Below are 20777 nucleotides of genomic sequence, written 5' to 3' on the forward strand. Positions count from 1 at the left end.
CTTGGGGAAATACAGCTGATGTGGTGGGACCGGGTGAGGCTGGGAGTTGCTTCCCAGTGGCTTCTGCTGCACTGTGTTTGGGAGAAGGGCTGGCCATGGGGCATCCCTGTGGGACAGTTGCCCTGTGGGGCATCTCTTCGGTGCATTGCCATGGCACAGGCACAGCAGCCCTGCAGCAAACAGCAGTGGCAGAGCTGGGGGAGCTGGAGCCATAAGATGGGTGACCCTGACCTGTGTCTGCCCGAGATGCTGGTTTGTTGTAATGAGGAGGGGGAATAAAGGGAGACTGTCCTCCTCGCTGCTCCCACTGTTGCTGCAGTAGGTCGGTGGTGCTCATCTGAACAGCAGTGTGCACCGGGGTTCTCCAGGGGCTTTGCTCACCCAAGAGAGCTGCAGGGATGGAAACACCCAAAATATGACAGCACAGCAAGCTGAGGGCTTCACTGGGAAAGGGCCAGCTCCTGCAGCATCATCTTGCTCTGAGAATGCAGGACAGGCACAAAAATCCCATTGAGCACTGCCTGCCGTGGCCCTGCATGCTGTGGTGCTGTCTGACCCCATGGAGCGGCACCGCCAGCCCTTGATTTAGTTTGTGATGAGGAGCTGAACCTGGAGAGCTGGATCTTGCTGCAGCAGGGGAGAGTGCTGTACCCACTGGCATCGGGGTGAAGGGCAGCTTGGCAAGGTGACTCACCAAGGGCTGGGGCTCAGCAAGTGCGATTGTACCTCAGCTCCAACTTTCAAATACAATAAAGTGCTGCACTTATGAATGTGCATGAATTAATGTGAGAAGTACTTGACAATACCTAAAATAACTTTGTTCCCAAGCGAGCATTAATGCATGGCAGATGTTTTTTTTCTCTCCTGAATAATGCACACGTGAGGTCAGATTGCTCCCAAGAGCTGGGCGTGCTGGCAGTGCCACGGGGCCTGGCATCACTGAGGGAGCGTGCCAGTGAGTGTCACAGCTTTGGGGGTGAGCAATTCCCTGGGGGAGCAGCCCCGTGGCTTAGCACAGAGGTGCCAATCCTCTCCTGAGGACCCAGCTGCTCAAGCCTGAGTTGTTGGCTGCTGTTGGGCTTTCCAAGGGATCTCCCTGGTGCAGCAGAAAAAAAAAAATCAAGGCAACTGCACGTAGGGTTTGGTTCAGTTTTATTTGTAAAAAGGGGCTCATCCTGCCTGATGTTTCCCAGTGGCTTTCTCTTCCATGAACCCCACCACTGCATGGCTGCATTGGGACCAAACCAGTTAAACCCCTCCTGAGCTGGGAGGGGTTCTGTGCTGGAAATGAGATGGCTCTTGCAGGGCTTAAGTGTGATTCCAGGGACCCTACACTCAGACACAACTGGACTGAGTCAAAATCACATCCTCTCTGGAGAATGGAGCACATGGGGTCAGGGTGCCTGCCCAGGGCTGGCTGCAGGCACCAAGTCTTTGGCAAGAGGGAAGCATAGGGTGCAAACCCAGGAAGCTGGTGAGCAGTGAGGCAGCAGTGCAGGGACAAGAGGAAATGGCCATAAGTTGTACCGGGGGAGGTTTAGGTTGGAGACTAGAAAAAAATTCTGAGAGGACAGTTAAATGCTGGCACAGGCTGCCTAGGGAGATGGTAGAGTCCCCATCCCTGGAGGGATTCCAAGGCCATGTAGATGGAATGCTGAGGGACATGGTACTAGTCGTGGGCCTGGCAGTGTGAGGTGAGTGGTTGGAGCTTAAAATGTCTTTTCCAGCCTCAACGATTCCATGATTCTATTATTCCACAACTCACTCTGCAGCTCCTGCTGCTCCAGCACCCTGTCGGCTGCTGTGAAGGGAGAGCTGGGTACAGGAGCACTTCTGACACAGGACTGTCTTGGACATAAAAACTGATACAAGGCTTTATTCCCCACCCCAGAGCAAACAGTTCCCTGTCTAATGGTAACTGATGACCCATTTCTCATTCTCATGGCATTGACAGGCACTGTGTTTGCTGTAAATGAGAAATGATATCGCCATAAATGCTCTGTAGACATTCCTGTTCTGCTTTGCAGCGCGGTGTGTCCTTGACGAAGAAAATGAAGATAAATATGTTGAGTGCCACGTTACTTATTCTCGGTATTGGCACAGATCTGCGTGAGCCAGTTCTGCCCCCTTTGTTTCTAAGACTGCTTGGTTTAGAAGGAAGCAAGCATGGATATTTTTAAAAATCTCTCTTCTCTTATAAAGTAGAAAAAAAGAGATGGAAGGGGTGAGTAATGCAGCCCTGCATGGTGGGGGAGCCACCGCAGACCACCTCCGGGCAGGAGGAGGGATGTGGCCATGGGCTCCATCTGCTCCCAGGACCCGACTGTGTGCTGGGAGCTGTGGGGATAAGCTGCAGCCTTCCTGTGGACTCTTGCTTTTCGGAGGCTCTGGGCTCCAGGATGGCTATAGCAGATCCTGTCCTGTAGATTTTTAAGGGTGGAAAACCGTTTCTCTGGCTGCCCACAGGGCTGGGGCACAGGCTCGCTCTGACACGGCAGGGACGGTTGAAAGTCTCCACCTGTTGGGATGAGCCTGAGCGGCCCCATCAGGCTTAACAGCAGCAATGGTCTGAGTCTCCTCTGCCTGCTGCTCCTTCAAGGAACCGTCCCCTTGGCCATCCTGTAGGCACTGCCTTGCCGGTTAGATGGAGCAGCCAGGCTGGGGAGGGAAAGCGTCACCAACCCCGTGCTGCTCCCTCAGTGCTGGGAGCCAGGCAGCTGCGGGACACAGCTGCCGCGGGCAATGCCACGAAGCGGAGCACAACTGTTTTAAAATACATGATCTTAAACAGATCCTCTTACCTCTAATCTGTCCCTAAGACAGGATTCTCTGCTTCATGCCAGAAAAACCTTTTATGTGCAGACTGATGGGAACAGAAGATGATAAGTCGCTAATTCTTCAGCGTGCCTGCTCTAACAAGAGCCTTGACTCTTATCCTCTGCAGGGCTGGCAGCCAGGGAGATGTTAATTGTGCTTTAATGTAGCACACATGGCTCTTGACACAAGCTAGTGCTGTGGCCAGCCCTGGGGAGGGGGCTGCGCTGCCTGTGGAGGAAGGGGCCCTACAGGGCACATGGTGGGTCCGTGCCCACCTCAGGACGACATGTTGAGGTGATTTATATCAGCCAGGGCTTGTGGCTTCTCCCATCTCACCTGCAGCGTGTGGGGCAGGTTGTGCCCTGGCCAGGACCCGGTGTGCAGGGGGAGAGGAGACACAGTGACCCCTTGAAGGAGGCGAGCGGGGGGACACAGGGCTGGCTTCAGCAGCAGAGCAGATGAGAAGCAGTCTGCCATAAAGTGCCGTGTTGAGCTGCTTTTCGCGGGTCTGCCGTTGAGCTGAGCCGCAAGCGCCGACACGTTGTCGTTTCTCGAAGGATCTTGGCACTGGGGATCGTCGTCTGGCACTGCTGGAGCCTCTCTGCTGCAGGCAGCAGTGTGCAAGTCCTGGGGAGGGAGAAAAAACCCAACAAACCATGGCAGAAGTTTCTATTTTTAGCTCCTGAGTGCAAGTGCACAGAGCTACTGGGGAAACAAATCACCTGCCCTGGAAGATGAATGGTCGGGTTTTCTCTCTGAGCAGGTTTATGGGACAAAGTGGAGGGACTCATGGAAGGATGTGCTGGCTGCCCGGATCTCCTTCGGGACAGGGGCTGATTGGGCACGTCACTGGCAGTGGCACAGCTGAGGAGGAGGATCATCAGAGCAGGTTCCCAGCACCTGGGCTGTTCTGTAGCAGGACTCTGCTCTGCATGGCCGGGAGGAACTCCTGTGCTGCCCTGTGAATGGTGATGGGCCGAACAGCCTCTAACGTGCACTGAAATCTTGTGTGAAGATAAGGGCTCAGCGCTGCTCCTGTTGCTCTGGTGTCTGCTCTTTGTTGCTGAAACTTAAATATTTATTCCTGGTGACTGTTTATCTCGATGAGCAGGATTTGCCTTCGGAAGTGCAGTTCCTTGTGCAGCTCCAGGTCAGCCTCCTGCTCACTTCCCTTTTGCTACCCCAGCAGAAGTAACAGGATCACTTGATCTATGTGGAACTGCTTTAGCAGGGGACTTGGACTAGGTGATCTCTAGAGTTGCCTTCCAACACCTATCATTCTGTGATTCTATGATGCTTTAAACCCAGCTGCTGACAGGACAGTTTCTCCAACAAAAGCTCTGGGCAGCTTTTTCCTTGGGGTCAGGTCCACTGTGATGGCCTTGGGCACAGCTGGGCTTGGGGCTGCCCCGTGGCATCATGCCAGGCTGTGTTGGGCACAGCCGCTCTCCCAGTGGGATGGGCAGAGCCAAAATTTGCTGGATGCTCACCCTGGGGGCCCTGAGCTTGCACCGAGCTGCTGCTGCTCTCCCTGGGCTATGCCAGGGGTGTGCACAGGCTGTAAATAATGCAGAGCTGCAGAGTGGGAAAAGCTCCGGCTCCACACCTGGAGGCTGCTCAGAAGGGCCCTGCCATGAGCTGGACCTTGCTGCTTTGTCCCAGCCTCTGAGCACTCCCTCTGTGGGCTCTCTGCGTTGGCCAGTTTACTTTTTATTTTAGTTTCTCTGAAAGGAAAACAAGACTTTTTCATGTTCAGTCTCAAAAACCGCCCAGTTTGGCTTCTTTCATTTTGAGGGACCAAATTACTAGAGAACCACTTGCACTGAGGGGGCAAGGAGGGCAGCTGCTCTTTGAGCCCTGACCTTGGTAATGGGCTGAGCTGTCCCTGAGCCAGGCTGCTGTGGCTGCAGAAGATGCTGAGCTGCCAGGACCAGCTTGCTGGCAGCAGCATGTGTGCGCTTGTGGGAAAACTTCAGGGTTTTAATGAGCAAATTTAATGCAGTGTCCTGCTGTTTTGGGCAGATTTCCATATCGATCCTTAATCTATTTTTGGAGGCGCTTTTGGAGGTGGTGTTTATTTGTCTGTCTGCTGTAGCCCCATCACAACTGCATCCCAGCTCCTAGCACAGAAGCATTTGTGCTTGCGGAGGCAGAGGCTCTCCGGGGCTTTGCCAGGTGGGAATTTGGATCCAGGTCCTGCCTTGGCGTGAGGCTGGGATCCCCCAGCATCCCTTCAGCCAGCTTGTCCTTTCCCTTCTGCTGTTTTCCTCATCTTCCTGAATATAAAGGATCCCCCAGTCTCTCACTTCTCCCTGCACCCCCTTGAGTGGTGATGGGGCCCTGGCAGCACAGCCAGCGTGTGATGCTGTGTCCCTAATGAAGTTTGCTGGTGGCTGCAAACGTGGTGCTGGTGTTTGCTGGTGGCTGCACCATCAGTCCCACCACAGAGCCATTACCACTGCTAATGAGCTCAGCCGGTGCCCCTGCTGCAGGCTATCAGGTTTGATGGACATTCACTAATGTCATTTTTTACGCTTTCCCCCCATTCAGTGCTGGGGGTGGGGGAGAGGTGCCACTTCCACAGTGTACTAATGACATTTGGGGTTTTTTTATTTACCGTTGTAGAGACAGGGATGGCTGGGGCTGGTCCCTTCTCGGCTCTGGGGCCTAGCCCACCACAGCAGAGGTGCTGGTGCAGCCACAGCCTCTGGCAGCAGTGATGGGGGTGGGTGTCACCAGTCCCTGCCAGGACTCCACAGACCCCCAGTTCCTCTCCTCTCCCCCTCTCCAGGCAACAACCCCAATGGTTTGGGGAGGAGTGAGGCTGTGGGCCGAGCAGTTCAGAGTCTTTCAGCCAGTTCTAAATGCTGCTCATCCCCTCTCCCCATTTGGGGCCGTGCATTTGGGGCTGCAGCCTGGCATGCACCGTGCCCACCCATGCAGGGGGACGCACTGGTGGGGGGTGGGCATTGGCGGGTGTTCCTGGGCAGCATTGCTGGAGCCAGTTCCCGTCAGAGGTGATGGGGAGACAGATGAAGGGTTCCCCTGGTGGAAGCCTGAATGGTGTCAGCGAGCAGCTTTCCGTTTGTCAGGCTCATCATGAAGCAAGTTAATCCATGTATCCAATTTACTTTTTAAGGCCTTGATTAGTGAGTTTAATGCGTGGACAAGCTGGGGAGAGGCCGGCTTGTGGTGTGACTGCTGACCCAGGCTTACGCTGCAGCCGTTCCCGGCGCCAGCTCCGGTGCCTGTGGACAGGCCGGGATGTGCCGGTTGCTCCTGGTGTGGTTCAGCGGCACCATGGGCACCGTGTGGACCTGGGGAGTGGCATCCCCCAAACTGCAACCGCTCACCAGCTGAGCCGAGAGCATTGTCCCTCGCTCGGGGCATGTTCTGGGGAAGAGACGTTTCACTCCATCACCTTCTCCCCGCTCCTCCCTGCCTCGGAATGGCCGCTCTCGCGCCGTTGCCGGGGCTGTTGATGTGTTAACGCTGCTCTTAATTGAGGACCATCTGCACTTGGTAATTTAATTTTTGCTGCATCTGCGAGGTTCCAACTTTATTTATCTGACATCCTGAGGATTATTTAGCTTACGAGCGTCATGTTCCTCCAACAAAGGCACTCCAGGCATTCCACCGCAGCCCCTGCTTGAAGATATTTTAATAACACTGCCAACACCCCAGGAAAAAGGACACTTAAAAACTGAAATTGCAAAGGGCAGCAGCAGAGCTGGCTTTCCTGCCTGCCTTCCCATAGCGGGTGGCCTGCTGTGAGCATTACCTCTGCTATATTAAACTGTGCAAGAGGAAGAACGAGCCCTGCACAACGCAACCCCTCTCATTGCCGTTAGGCCTGGCAGGCTATTTCATGTCTCAGAGAATTGACACACGTTGTCTTTTGTCTTTGGATGCTTATTAGTTGCTAAAGCCCCCCAGCTGGGCCTTTGAAGGGCTGTGAGGGTGGAAGTGAACTGCAGCTCCTTAATAACAATAATTGGAGGCTGGAAAGTCTATTAGCTGTGGTACGGGGGAAGACTTGGGCAGCTACTTCACGTGGCAGCAGCGGGAGCCGTTGTGTGCTGCTGGCAGGAGCCCCTGCCCTTTCCCACTCCACTCCTCCCACCTTCTGCTAGGTTTCACCTACATTTTGCAGCTGCCCTCTGCAGGTAGGGATGCAGGCAGGAACTGCTGCTCTGGAGTATCTCCTGCCTGCAGGAGCATCTCTGCAAGCATTCGTCCTGAAACACTGCTCTGTTCCACACCCAGACCCCAGAGAATCATCTTTTTTCCCCAGCACCTGAGTCCATGTGCAGACTTTAATTGGTTTAAGCGTTTCCCTCTCCTAAAATGTAGGTCACTTGTAATTAGTGTGAATCCTGCTGCCGCCAGCTTTGCTGTTAATTAAGCTCCTGAAGTGGAGGTTGCTGCACGAAGTGCAACAACAGAGCTTCAGCTTTCTTGGCTGCTCACCAGATGAATTGTGGTCACTTTGGCTCGACTGGCCCACGCTCAGGGCCAAGGTCACATTCTCTCTGTCTCCCTCGTGGTGGCTAGTCACCTATGGAGTACGGGCAGTGTGAGGCCATGGCTACATCCCTGAGCACAGCATCCCTCAGTGCCTGCTCTCCTCTGAGCTGGAGGTGCTGACGCAGCTGTGGGGCTACGCAGAGCACGCTTGTTTGGTGTATCTTTTAATGTGAAGCTCACGGTATCTTCATCCCTCATCATCATCCATCACACCGAGTGTCCTTGTTGCCCGTGACAGCAGCTGAGATCCAGAGCAGTCAGGTGTTCCAGGCCCAGTGAGGAAATGCAATTCCCTTCCACAGCTCCTGGCACAGCAGCCGTGGTGTGGACCCTGGCAGGTGGCATCAGCAGCTGGTTGCCACCAACTGGGGATGGCATTTGGACGAGCACACAGTGGTGCAGAACCCGAGGCTCCCAGCCCTGTGCCTCGCAGGATGCACTGGTGCCAGACCTTCAGGTAGGACCTGGGGATGCTCAGGGAGCAGATCTTCTGCGGCAAGCAAGTCTGCCCCATGCCACCTACCCCAAGGGTTCTTGGCGGTGCAGTCCTCCATCTGCCGCGATGATGGTGATGCTGCAGCTCTTCTTCTCATGTTTTCTCAGTTCTGTTTGCTGTAAAACATGTTTCCGTGCCGGGATGACTTGTGGCCACGCTCAGCCAGGAGTCAGTGTGCAGAGGCACTGGGGAGCACCTCGTGGCAGCAGGGAGTCTGGGGCTTAAGCATTTCCAGCCTTCTTTAGCCTGGGGCAAGCCTCAGCTCCAGGCAGGGGGCACGGTAAGGCAGTCCTGAGCTGCTGCCCAGCCCCCTGAGTGAGCCCTTCTCGGCTCTCCTACCCCACAGCCTGGCTGCCTATTTTTACTGCTCCTGGGCTCTGAATCACTTTGCTCCCTCATCTCAGTAGTTGTCTTTGAAGGTATTTATAAACTATGATTGCCTCCCCTGCTCCTGCTATAGCAGACACTGTAAATTTAGTGCTCCGGCTCATTACTGCCCTCTCCTACTTGCCTGGATCATCGCTATTTGGGGAGCATAGATGGGCAAGAGCTGAAATGCTCCCTCTACCCTAATGAAAAACATCAACCCTGCAGTGAAGAGCCTGGCCAGCACCATCCTGGCAGGGTGATGCCAGACACCAGCATCCTGAGGTGCCAGGCGCTTGGTGCAGAGTGGTGTGGGATGCAGGAGCATAGCTGTCGGTACCTATGCGCTGCCATTTGCCTGAAGGGGTCTTGATGGCATTGGAGTTGGTGGCATGTCCAGTGCTGGGAGAAGAAGTGAGGCAGAGCCTTGCATCATGCGGGATGGTGCTGGGGAAAGTGGGGAATGGGGCCAAGCTGAAGCCCAGCCTGGGTCAGGGCAGCCCTGGCTGTCCCACAGCTGTGTGTGTGTGGAGGGGTGAGCACCCCTCAGCTGCTCCAGAGCAAATGAGATTTATATCGGTCATCATCAGAGCAATGGGGTGGCAGTCACTCTGGGACATGGTCAGGATCCATGCCCAGCCCTCACTGACTGATACAGCTGCCCTTGAGGGGCACTGATGGGCTTCCCCTGTGTCTCCATGCTGCTCCACGCTCTGCCAGGGTGTGCTCTGGGCAGCCACTACAGGTTTCTTGTTAGCTTTGAGGAAAACCTTGCAGGGCCACTGCCCCCTCTCCTCCTCCTGCCCACCTTTCTTGCTAAAACCAAGCAAAACAGAGGAAAGAAAAACAACTGAGAGAGAAACTGGGAGAAAAAAATGGTATAATCATCAGGAAGAGGAGTTATTTTTAAGATGCTGGCTGAATATGGAGTAGTTGGCTGCATCTTCCAAAGGCCATTAAGATGGGTTGCTGGTGCTCGTTAATTCATTGCCAGAGGTGTTCCAGCACGAGCCACACACAGCACTACACCAGCCTTGCCGATGCAAGGAGTTAAGTATTCAAACAGATGCAGCTTGCAGCAGGTGCAGGAAATGATCTCCTGGCTGGGCCATAGTACAAATGGCTCCAGGAGGCGCTGGGAGTGATGTAGGGAAGTTTAAGCACTGGGGAGCGGAGATCAGACCGAAACACTGGGGCCTGGGTTGCTCATCTTCCCAGGCTCTCAGCATCCCGCAGCCATGCTCACCCCTCACTGCCCTTTCTCTTCTGTTTCAGAATAAGGTGCTGACGGTGGATGGGGTGAAGGTAAAGCTGCAGGTACGTCCCCATGTCCCTGGTAGCAGCTCTCTTGCCCCTCCCAGGTGTTTGGGGAGGGCAAAGCCACCGGGCAGAAGAGCACCCCAGAAGCGGGTCCTCCATCTCCATCCTCTGTCATCGTGTCTCCTGCCCCAGGGCAGCCTTACGAGCCCTTTTGGCTGCTCTGTCCCCTCAGCAGGAGCCTGCTCAAAGCTGGGGGCTGTTCTGGCCGCAGTGACCCCGTCCCAGCCCACCTGCCTCCTTGCTGCTTGGTGACTGCAGCCGGAGCTGGTGGGAGCGGGCAGCACCTGTGGGGCCTGCCCGGCACTTCCATGCGGCTCCTGCTTTTGAAAAGGCAGCTGATGGTGAGAGGGGATTGAGATGCTCTGAAGTGATCCACATGCCCTGCCTCAGCCTGCATGCAGCCCGCAGGACAGGCAGATTTCGCATTCCCCTGCAGCCAGAGCTGCTCTGGCCCCCTGAGACGTGACCGTTTCTCTGCCCCCTTTGTCAGGAGCTCGGTAATGACATTAGCGCTGCTCTTCCCCCGACAGCAGCGTGGCACTCTGCAAGCGCATTGCTGCGTTCAAAACCGATACATTGAATTAGCGAGTCCCCACGCATTCATCTGCTGGATGGATTTTCTGATTAAGAGTTGTGTCGGGAGCCCTTTGCCACACGCCACCGTCTCCACGCACTGAGGAGCAGGGAGGTGCTGCTTCAATATTTATTGCGCTCGGCATTTTTCTTCTCTCCATCCCTAGAAGCAAAGGGCTGAAGAAGCTTCTCTGGGGTTGCTGTGTGCCGTTTGGCTTGGTGTTGGTGCCGGGTGGCCCTTTGGCTGACCGCTGTGCTCCTCTCTGCCTTCCAGATCTGGGACACGGCCGGGCAGGAGCGCTTCCGCAGCGTCACCCACGCCTACTACCGAGATGCCCATGGTAAGCGTGGCCGCCTCTGCTTTGTGGTGGCGGGGCCCTCCCTCTGGCTCTGTAAATTCTTCAAATGGAATGCACTGTAAGTTCTCGGTTACTTCAATTTTTGGAATTCAACTGGAAATTTGGGCCATTCAAATTTCCACATCAGGTGCCCAGCTGCGACTCCAGCCAGGTGAGTTGGGAATCACTGGAGCGGTTTCCCCTCAGGAAGCAGGAGCTGAGGTACAAACACCTCAACTCTAAGGCATTGCCCATGGTGGATTTAAGCACGTTGCTCTATGTTTTACAGCAAGCACTTCGGCCATGCTTTAATGCTACGTGCCCAGGCCTCAAGGAGCAGGGCAGAGCGAGCTCTGAGCCATGGGCTCTGCTGGGCTGTGCTCCTGCCTGGCACCACGGCACTAACACGCTGTCCCTGTCTCCACAGCCCTGCTCCTGCTCTACGATGTCACCAACAAAGCATCATTTGACAACATCCAGGTACAACCACAGCCCCGGGCCCCTCCTGCCTGTCCCTCGTGGGCGATGGGCTGGGGGGCTGTGGTGGGTTGGCCAGAGGGAGGGAGTGTGTGCCATGAGACGTGTGCTGGAGGTGTGAACCACCATTGTTTCCAGAAGGGCTGTGGTTAGTACCCAGTGTCTGTTTGATGATGGGTCTGCCTATGAGGACACTAAAGGACAGAGAGAGGTTTTTCCTTTCATAGCAAGTGGAAGGAGTGATAGATTCACTTTGCTAGCAAATTAATGCTATGTGTAATTACAGCTGCAGCTGGAGAACTTGCTCTGGTAAATGCACACGAGCAGCTTTACCGAGGGAGGGGCTTGGAGCAGAGGACTCAAATCTATCAAAAGTCAGGGTGGAGCAAATGCTGACCGTGGGCATGTTGCCATGCCTGGGGTGGTCAGGAGGATCTGGCCTGGGTCTTGTCCTGCCAGACCCATGCAGCTGGGGGCCACCTGCACCAGTGCTAGTAGAGCCCAGGGAGCAGTTAGCCCTGAATGAATAGGATATAACTGCTCATGTCCTGGACACAGAGTACAAGGATGAGCTGGCTGCACCCCTGCAGAAATACAGGAGGTGCTGTGTGGGAGGGATGTCCATGGTGCCTAAGTGCAGTGCTGGTGTCCCTTGGGCCAACTCATCCACAGAGCTGAGTGCCCTGAGGACTGCTGGAGTGCAACAGGGTCTGAATGCTGTGGCTGTATGTGTCGGGCTCCTGGTATGATCAGTGCAAGGCTCTAATGCTGAAGCAGCCCTCACTTCCCTGGCAGGCTGGGTGCTGGTGCAGGATGCTGCTGGGCGAGGAGCAGTGGTGGTGTGGGGATCTCCTGGCACTGGCTGTGAGCCCAGCCGCGGGGCTCAGCTGCTTGCCCAGGAGGCAATGAGCGGCTGCTCACTGCCAGGCCAGGGATTACAGGGAATTAGGGCAGGTTTGATTAGATTAGGTTGGATTAGAGGGCAGGGAAGACACCCTGTGGCTTGGGGAGGCAGGTTCAGCTGCCTGCCAGGACCAGTGTGCTCGGCACAAGGGCAGCATGTGCAGGACACTGGTATGGAACAAACCCTCAGCCCTGTCCTCCAAAAGGAGGTTTAGACTTAACATCCCAACATGGGGGAGTTTGGGTTACAGTCCCACATGCGCCAGTGGTCAGATGGAGTGGGCAGCAGGGTTGCCTTGGGAATTGGGATCTGGTCAGGAGCCAAAGCAGGGTGTTGATTCAGTCCCTTGAATGCTGAGCTGGGCTTTTTGCTTTGCATTGAAGCCCCAGGGTGCCCAGGACTGGGGCAGCTCCCCATCCTCTTCCTCCTCGCCCCAGAGCTGTCGCTAATCCCTCTCTGTCTGTCTCCCTCCAGGCTTGGCTGACAGAGATTAATGAATATGCTCAGCAAGACGTGGTCCTTATGTTACTGGGAAACAAGGTGAGTCCAGCCCCGTGGCTTCACCAAAGCCTCCTCTTCCTCCCCTGAGGGTCCTGTGATGGAGTCACACTGCAGCCATGGGGAGGGGTGGCTGGGAGGGTGTAAGGGGACGTGATAGGTTGCCTACTGGTGACCTTCTCAGTCATCCCAAATTGCTCTTTGCTGTTACTGTTGGCAGGTGGATTCAGCCCAGGAGAGAGTGGTGAAAAGAGAAGATGGAGAAAAACTAGCCAAGGTACGTGAGGTGTCCACCTGCTGCGGCAGAGTTGGTTGTTACATGCTCTGACCAGCAATGTGCCAGTGCACCAACGTGTACTTGATGCTGTAACCCAGTGAAATCGGTAACTGGAGACCAATCTGACCCAAAATGTATCTGGGAGCACTTGGCTTTTCTTCCCGTATCTTGCTCTCCTCTTCTTCCTTGTCTGCTCTTCTTTAAGCTTCTACTAACATTTTTCGCTTCTTTATCCTCAAAAATTATTTCCAAAGCTGTGTGAGAAGCGCCTGAGCTGTGACCCCTGGCTCAGCTCTTCCTGCCCACCGTGGCAGAGCTCCTCTCCCCCAGGCGGGGTGTGAGCTGTGCCATGGCAGCACCAACGCCAGAGCAGCCTGGGGGACGTTCCCGACACTGACACTGGTGTGTCTCATCCTGCAGGAGTATGGAGTGCCCTTCATGGAGACCAGCGCAAAGAGCGGCCTCAATGTGGAATTAGCCTTCACAGCCATTGCAAAGTAAGTGACTCGGTGGCAGCCGTGTCCCAAAGAGGGACACCAGATTTGAGACAGGAGATTGGCACTGTCCCCACACTTCCATTCCCTGGGGAACCTTCAGCTCTTGTGCTGGCAAGTATTCGCCATCTCACATGAGGTATGAAATGCCTCATCAGGCAGGGCTTTAGCAAACCGTCTAGATCAAGTCAAGCTCCACTGAGCAGGGCCAGGCACCATGGAAGCAGGTGGCACAGGCAGAAAAATGACGTTTGTCCCCTTCCCGCAGGGAACTGAAGCACAGGTCCATGAAGCTGCCCAACGAGCCCAAATTCAAGCTCCACGACTATGTGAAGAAGGAAGTGAGAGGCTCGGGCTGCTGCAGGTCCTAATGTGCTCAGCACATTTGTACAGAGACTCATGCCAAGTGTTTGTGCACCGCGCTCTCTCACCTTGTGGACAACGTGTGCATGTCTGTCTGTCGTGTGTGTATCTGCCTAAAAGGGGAGCCAAGAGGTGGGGAACAGAAGCAGCAGCAGATAAGAGCTCTGTGGGCCAGGGTGGGCACTGCCCCCCGAGCCCCCATTGCACCCATCCGCACTGCTGGCCTTCCGCCTGCCCTCACCGGCCGCTCGTCTCTGTGCAGGGGGAAGGTGGGTGCTGGGGAAGCGACTGGGGCGGGCCAGGGTGCTGCCGGGGTCAGAATTACGGTGTGACTACGGGGAACGAGCGCCTGCTCCACAAGAAATCTCTGGGTAGGAAAAGCCCCAAATTCCCTTTTTCTTTCCCTGCATACCTGGAATTCAGCTGCTCAAGAGCCCTGGCCTGGGGCACACGGGAAAGACTGGTTTTTTGGAGGCAACCGTTTTTGTACTTGCTTACTTCTGCCCGTCCATCTCACGTGGCATAACGCACCTCCTCAATGAAGGTTTCTCCTCTTCCTTGCAGAAGACAAGAGCTTAGCTGTCTGTGTGAGTACGCTCCTGCTACCCTATCTGTTGTACAGAGATCTCCTGAATGTTTATCTGTTGGGCAAAGGCTTTGGTTCCCTTACTACTGCTGTTTCTAGTACTTTAATTGAGAAGCAAGCTCATGTATTGCAGCTTATTCTAAATGCCTTCATGTAAGTGTGATAGCATTTTTAGACTGCAACAATGCTTTGATATCTTCAAAGTTCTCTTGGGACAGCTCGCTCTTTTAACTGAGGAAAGCTGGGGGAAGTGCTGCAGGTGCTGATTGTGCAGGCTTCAGCCTCCTGCCAGCTCTCTTCAAAGGCGTTCTCACCCCTTTGGGCTGTGTCAGGTCTTTGGCTTTTATTTTTTTCCTTAAAGCTGCACTTCTGAGTACAAATTTGAATTTGGATCAAGGGTTTGGCAGCTTTCTTTGAAAATTCCACGCTCAGCACACTGGGTGCCCACCACACTGAACCTCCCCATGCTGCCCTGAATGGGCCACTTCAAAATAAAACAGCCCATCCTTTGCCCTCCAAGCAGCGGCTCCTACAGCGTGTCTCGCTCGGGGCTCAGCTCAGCACTGCCCTCCCAACCCACACAAAGCCCCTCTGCAGCTTCTACTGGGCTTCAGGCAGGCAAAGGCTCCGCAGAGCCATAGTAAAATGAGTCCTGCTCAGTAACAGTATGACAAAGGATCCTAAAATCAACCTGCTGCAAACAGAGCATTTTTTCCTAAATAGGTTTAAGGGAGAAATGAGCCTTTCAACCAGCTGATTTAAGTTATTTCAATTATTGATTGCAAACCTGTTTCTGCAGGACTGTGTGCAGCACACAGCCACAGTAAGTCAGGGCCCCCCGTGTCCCAACCCAGCAGCAGCACTCCCCAAGACCCAGCACTGGCACAGCTGCCACTTCCTCTGAAATCCTTGGACCTCTCTGCACTTTTCCCCCTCTGAAAGGCACGGTCCTCACCACATGCCCTCTCTGGCCATTTGTTTGTGAGTAGCACCAGAGCAGAAGGAAGGCTCTGCCAAGAAGCACATGGGAACCTGGAAAGCTTGGTTTGCCACTGCTTTGGTGAGCTTCACCGTGCTCCAGTGGCACCTGCAGCACTGCTGTCTCCTTCCCTCTTACAGGCGCCTGCATTCTCATTCTGGGCTGTCACACACCCACCTGCTGGCTGAGGTTAAAGAGCAAAAATAAGAGAGTGGGATGTCAAGTCCTGAGCTTGCCCAGTACTATTTGGTATCTCAAGGGCAGGACAGGGCTGGCCTCCGTGTTTTCCCTGGATCTCCCTTTCCCGGGTGCCAGTACCAACACATTCCCCCCAGGAGCCATGGGCTTGTCCCAAAGGCAAAAATCACAAGTGGTTATTCTTAATGCTCCCAGCAGGTTGCTGCCTTCCCTCTGCCTTGCAGGGCAGGAGCTTCACAGCTCAGTCTTAAAGAAAACTTACTACTTCAGGGGGGGACCAAACCAAATTTACAATGAGATATAATTGCTGCCCTTTGGAGCACTTTAAACGTGCCTGTTGGGAGACACCACAACCGCCTTTGTGGTATTAAACCTAAACCTTAAGCCACTCAGCACCCCCCCCCCCCCGCGGCAAGTTCCCACCTCACCCTAAAGCTCTTCCTCTGCTTACATGGGCTTTTACTGCCACCAAGTGACAAAAAATTGTTCCCCGTGCTCAAATGAGCCAGAGGACTCAGCCATTACATGCAACTTCTCATTGCTGCCTCTTGTTTACAGCTTTTGTTTCATTCCTGTTAATAAAATTTTTTAATACTCTTTGTGGCTAGAAGGGTAATTGAACAGCCTAACATAGGCCTGCAGCATTTTATCAGTTCAGCTTGTTCCCCAACCCAGCTCGGGAGCAGCATGAGTCCAGGTGCAAGGGCCGAAAAGGGAGCAGAGCTGCAGCACACATCGAGGCACTCTGGTTCCTATAAAGCCAACAGCAGATAGGGTCACCTGGGCCCCCAGCTGCAAAGTTTAGAGCTGGTCTGGGGCTGTCCAGGCTGCCCCTGGGATTCGTGGGGAAAAAAAAAGAAGCAAACAAGTCTTTTGTGAGCTTTTATTAATCCGTCTGTAAGCTACAAAACTGGCTTAATATAGAAGCTAAAGGGTAGATACAGCAGCAAACAATTTAGGAATGACAAGGATAAACATGATTTGAGACTCCAAGGACAGGATTCATATTGGTCATTTACAGAGTCCAGGACTGGAGTTCACCTGTACCGCAGGAACTGACGCTGTGAATCCTTCCAGTTACCCACCCTCCCGCACCCGCGTTAACCAAAACTGACCGCGTGTGGTAGAAGTCGATGACTTTCGACTTCTTGTACTTCGGGCAGTTCTGCAGCTGCTCCTTTGTGCTTTGCAAACTGCCCTCACTCACGAGTTGCGCTGCAGGTTCCTTCTTTGATATAGCAACCCCCAGAAAGAGCATTTTTCAGCTGTACTGAGAGTTGCATTGCTCGCTCCACTCGGGAGCTTGTGGTACGCTGGTACCACAGCACAGACTTGCTGCTCCGGCCCGTTAACCCACCCCAGACCCACTCGTGCTTTCCCGGCACGCCCTACGGGGCTGCGGCCATGCTACAAACAAGCGCTGCCGCCTTGTGCCAGCTCAGAGCCCCGGCACCCTTCTCGCAGGCAGCAGGGTCTGCGGGCGCGCGCCCGCCGGAGCGGCACGGAGCGTGCCGGTGCCCCGGCCGCGCGGCTCCCAGGTCGCCGTTCACGGCCGCCGCCATCCTGCTCCCGCCGCTGCGAGCCAGTTCCCGCCGCGCCCTGGGGAGAGAATCAGCGCGCGGTGAGCGCGGGTCGCTCCGCCCCGGCCGGCCCCGCCGCCGCGCCCTCGGGCCTCAGCCGTGGCTGCTCAGCAGGGGCCGCGGCCGCCCGCCGCCCTCAGACGAGGTGTCAGAAAGATGGATAGAGCTCATCACCGGCCCGCCCCCGGGAACCCGCCGCCCCGCACTAGCCCCTGCTCACCTCCCAGCCGGAAAGGCCGCCCGCGCCCCGCGCCGCAGACTTTATAGCCTCCGGCACGTCGCTATTGGTCAGCCCGCTCGACGAAGCTGCCAATCGGAAGCGATTGGCGTGATCGCTCTCCCGCCTCTCCCGGCGCTGATTGGCCGCCGCCGATCCTCGCTCCAATGGCGCGGCGCGGCGCAGCGTGGCCCGAGGCGGTGGTCTGCCGCCGCCTGATTGGCCCCTGGAGGAGGCCGAGCCAAGCCAGTAGCAGCAGTGGTTGTAACATAGAGTGACTGGGAATGCGCCAATCAGCGCCGGGCCGACAGCGCTGCTGGGAATTGTAGTCTCAATGTGACAGAGGCGCGCCGGGCAGCGGGTGGCAGGTGGCGCGCCGGACTACAAGTCCCGAGGAGCGCGGGGCGCGGGGCTTCCGGCCCGGAAGGCAGCGGAGCCGCTAGTCAGGCGGGGAGCAGGCCCGGGGGCGCGATGTGCCGGGGTCAGGCACCGGCGCTCGGGCCGCTGCCAGGTACGAGCGGGGCTGGGTCGGGCTGATGGGAGCGAGCCTCTGGCTGAGGGGAGCCGGCTAGGCCCAGCGCTGAGGGGGCCCATGAGGGGAAGGGCCGGGCGGTGAGGGCCGGGGGCGCTGGGCCGCGGGGTCCCGCGGAGGGGCTGCGCGGCGGTCCCCAGGGCCTCTGCGGAGGGGCTGCGGTAGCTTCTCCCGGCGCTGCGGGGTTGCTCGGGACGGCTGCCGCCGCTCCTGCCGCCGCGTTCCCGTCCATGGGCGGTTTTTGTGTTGGCTTTTGAACTCTGGGCAAGTGCCAGAGAGATTTGTCAGGTGCACAGAGGAGCTCGTGTGTCGCCTCCTGTGCTGTTCGGTCCTGAGTGAATCCTGCCCATGCCTTGCATTCTTCACCGCAGTTACCTTTCCTTTGCTGCTTGACATAACTCTTCACAGGACCTGCTTAGCTTTGTCTTTTTCTGTTAATGGTTCTGTCTCCCAGTAATCTCATCTCCTTGTGCTTTCATTCCACAACTTAAGCAATATTGGCTGTTTGGTGGCACATCTCCATAACTGCCCCAAGACAACTGCACATCTTGGAGCAGGCAGTGATATTGCGCTGCCCTTGCTTCAAATGTGCTGTTTAGTTCTGCTGTATTCTATTGGCAGCTGCTGTGCCTCTGACAGACTTACTGTCAAACACATTTCTCCTGTTTGATCTGTGGCTGTGTTGTGTGAAAGCCAGAGGTGAAGACCTTTCAGTTCAGTTTTCTTTGGAGCTACACTGGCATCAAAAACATCTGCTAGGGAAGGCTCTGCTGGGAGCTGAGGAGTGTGAGGCTGGTACGTAATTTGATAGTTTGATAGTATACAGCAAGCCAGGTCCAGGGTATTGTACCCCCTGGGGGGTAATGTATTGTAAAGATGTCTGGTCTAGCAGTTCTTTTTTTTCAACTTTGACAATGTTGCCCAACACTTTGTTTGAATTCAGCACTTTAGTTTTGCCTCCTTGTGCATTTTCACCCCAGGGATGTATTCTCTTTGGTCTGTCCTAAGCAGTTAGTGTTCCACTTAAATAGCTGTTGCAGTTTGGCTTTCTGTGTTTGGCTGTTGGTGACTCTTACAGGCACATGACATTTATCAAGTGTGCAGGGAGAGGGCTGTGAGTGAAAGACAGCTCCAGAAAGCCCTTGCTGAGGGAAGGTGGTGAGAGAAAGTCAACCGCTTCCATGACAGCCTTTACACGGCTCCCTGGGAACTGTGTGAGGAGGGAAGGTGGTTCACAGCAAGTGTGTTGTGGTGAAGGTAAAACCCAGTGCACCACCAAAAACTGGGCCATATGGTGTCAAGTCCTGTACAGATATCTGCTACCCAAAGAGCTGCCTGTCACCCTTGACAAGGGGCAAGATGGTGCTATCCTCATTGCACACCTGGGCAGTGGGAGATCAAAGAGTTTTGGATTTTTCTAAGAGTCATGGCAGAAACTGAAGGAGTGGGGAACTGTCTGCTGAGTCCTTCTCCATCTCTGTCATGGGGTCCCCCACTTTGGGCACTGCTCTATCAAGTAAGGCTGAGAAGGGACAAGGTAAATCCAGCCAGAAAGCTCCAGCCTGGCAGTTTGCTTTGCTGCAGCATGCAGCAGCAGACTGCTTGCAGCTGAAACTGCCCTGCAGAGAGGAACATTTCACCGTGAGGGAGGTTAAATTTTACTAAGACGCAGTGAGCAGCCTCAGCTGATCTGGAGTGAAAAGAACATTTGGTCAGGGAGTGCAGGTGCCTTCACTGGTAACACCAAAACGTGAATTTTCATGATGTTACTTGAATCTAAGGAAAAGGAAACAACCCCAAATCCATAGTTTTCAGGTAGTTTGCTTCCCTGATCGGAGGGATTGCATGGTGAGACCAGCCACACTGCAGCATGAGTGGTGGGGCTGGGCCCACACCTGTCTGTTCCTGTGCCAGCATGGCTGTCAGTGACTTTAAGTGACAGGTAAGTTTATGTCCCCTGGCTGAAACCCTTCTGCGGTCAGCTCTTCCCTCCCTGGGGCTGCACCAACACCAGCCAGCTGCCGGAGCTGCAGGGGGCCTGTGGGCTCTGGGAAGCTGCCGAGCAGCGGGTGATGGTGCCAGTGCCTGCTGTGCCCACTGTGCCGTGCCATGAGCTGCCCAGGAGCGGCCGTGCCTCAGGTCCTGAGCAGTGCCCAGCGTTTCACAGCTCTGCCAGCTGTTCAGCCGTGGGGCACCTCCTGGGCTGAGGGTTTGCCCATTCTGCAGGACCTTCCTTGCCCCCACAGGCATGGCTGTGATGCTGTCTGAGGCGGGATCCTACCTGCCTCTCAGGCTGTCTCAGCCAAGCCTGGCTATGCCAGGAGAAAGGCGCTTGAGAGAAAAATCCTTCCAGGATTCACTAACTCAATGCTTGGATTACGTGGACAAGTTCAGTCCGAGGTCAGAGCTTCAGCCTACGTTACCTCTCTGCTTTTAATGAGTTGTAAAGACTGGAAGAGGTGTATCAGGGGCTGGAGTGGGGTGAGAGCTCTCCCTGCAGTGCCTGCTCCTGGGAGAGCCTCAGCTGTGTGAGCTCATTGTCCTCTTGCAGGGGGTGGCTATGCGGGCAGAAGGAGCCCCCCACCATCAGTGTCCTGTCTTTCAGGAGAGCCCTGCTCACCATCTGCCTTTTTGTGCAGGTTCTTAGTGAACTGGGTTTCTCTGGATTGTCTCTACAAGCAAAGGCTGTGTTGCAGTTTGTTAGGCTGCTCGATTTTCAGTATTCTGAGTAGTTTGGGTGAGAAACTCAAACTCCTCTTTGAAGTGAGCGATGGACTGTCCCGTCCCTGGAGATTCCTCTGATCAGAGGAGTGAATCTGTGTATGCTAAGAGAGCCGGGTTTTTTTCTGCACTAGATTAAACCTCTTCGGTCTCAGAGCAGCCAGGGCAAAGCCGTGAGGCAGCGTGGAGATTGGCTGAGCTGTGGGATTTTCCAGCCCAATTTACATATCGCCCACTGCTCTGCATGCCTTTCTGTTTACATCACTCCACAGCGATACACACATGCACGCACACAGATAGCAGAAGAGACGTTTTGACTGAGGAAAAGCCTGCCCACAGCTCAGGAACTCAGGGCACGGTGGCGTCTCGCCGGGTTTCGCCGCTCTGTGCCAGCTTGGACAGGCAACGGTGAGTGTCCTCCGAGGCACAGCGTTTGCGCTGTCGGCAGCGTGCCCCGGGGCTGCTGCGCTTTAGCGGTGGAAGACGGTAGTGAGGGGGGAACTGTTTTCATCCC

General features: G+C 55.2%; 2 protein-coding genes and 1 non-coding gene across 5 annotated transcripts in view; 2 read left to right on the top strand and 1 right to left on the bottom strand.

The window, feature by feature from the left end:
- Positions 1-15751, top strand: part of RAB26 (RAB26, member RAS oncogene family) — a 29950-nt gene extending 14199 nt beyond the window's left edge. Inside the window, exons 3-9 of the mRNA XM_061992911.1 lie at positions 9482-9523; positions 10374-10440; positions 10865-10917; positions 12293-12358; positions 12537-12593; positions 13014-13090; positions 13356-15751. Of these exons, the coding sequence (XP_061848895.1) occupies positions 9482-9523; positions 10374-10440; positions 10865-10917; positions 12293-12358; positions 12537-12593; positions 13014-13090; positions 13356-13458 (465 nt within the window). The 3' untranslated portion in view covers positions 13459-15751. The remainder of the gene's footprint in view (positions 1-9481; positions 9524-10373; positions 10441-10864; positions 10918-12292; positions 12359-12536; positions 12594-13013; positions 13091-13355) is intronic.
- A 1130-nt stretch (positions 15752-16881) lies between these two features.
- LOC133625257 (small nucleolar RNA SNORD60) lies at positions 16882-16972 on the bottom strand. The gene has a single exon (XR_009818571.1). It is a non-coding gene; the product is annotated as a small nucleolar RNA SNORD60 (small nucleolar RNA).
- A 391-nt stretch (positions 16973-17363) lies between these two features.
- The window catches only part of TRAF7 (TNF receptor associated factor 7), a 35728-nt gene continuing 32314 nt past the window's right edge, over positions 17364-20777 (top strand). For 2 of the 3 annotated variants that reach the window (XM_061992127.1, XM_061992129.1), the window contains exon 1: positions 17364-17521. The gene's annotated coding sequence lies outside the window, so the exon portion shown is untranslated. Of the gene's footprint in view, positions 17522-20583; positions 20672-20777 lie in introns of those variants that run through there. The other variant, XM_061992128.1, reaches the window with a different exon arrangement.

Source organism: Colius striatus, chromosome 3, assembly GCF_028858725.1.
Source record: "Colius striatus isolate bColStr4 chromosome 3, bColStr4.1.hap1, whole genome shotgun sequence".
Classification (NCBI taxonomy): domain Eukaryota; kingdom Metazoa; phylum Chordata; class Aves; order Coliiformes; family Coliidae; genus Colius; species Colius striatus.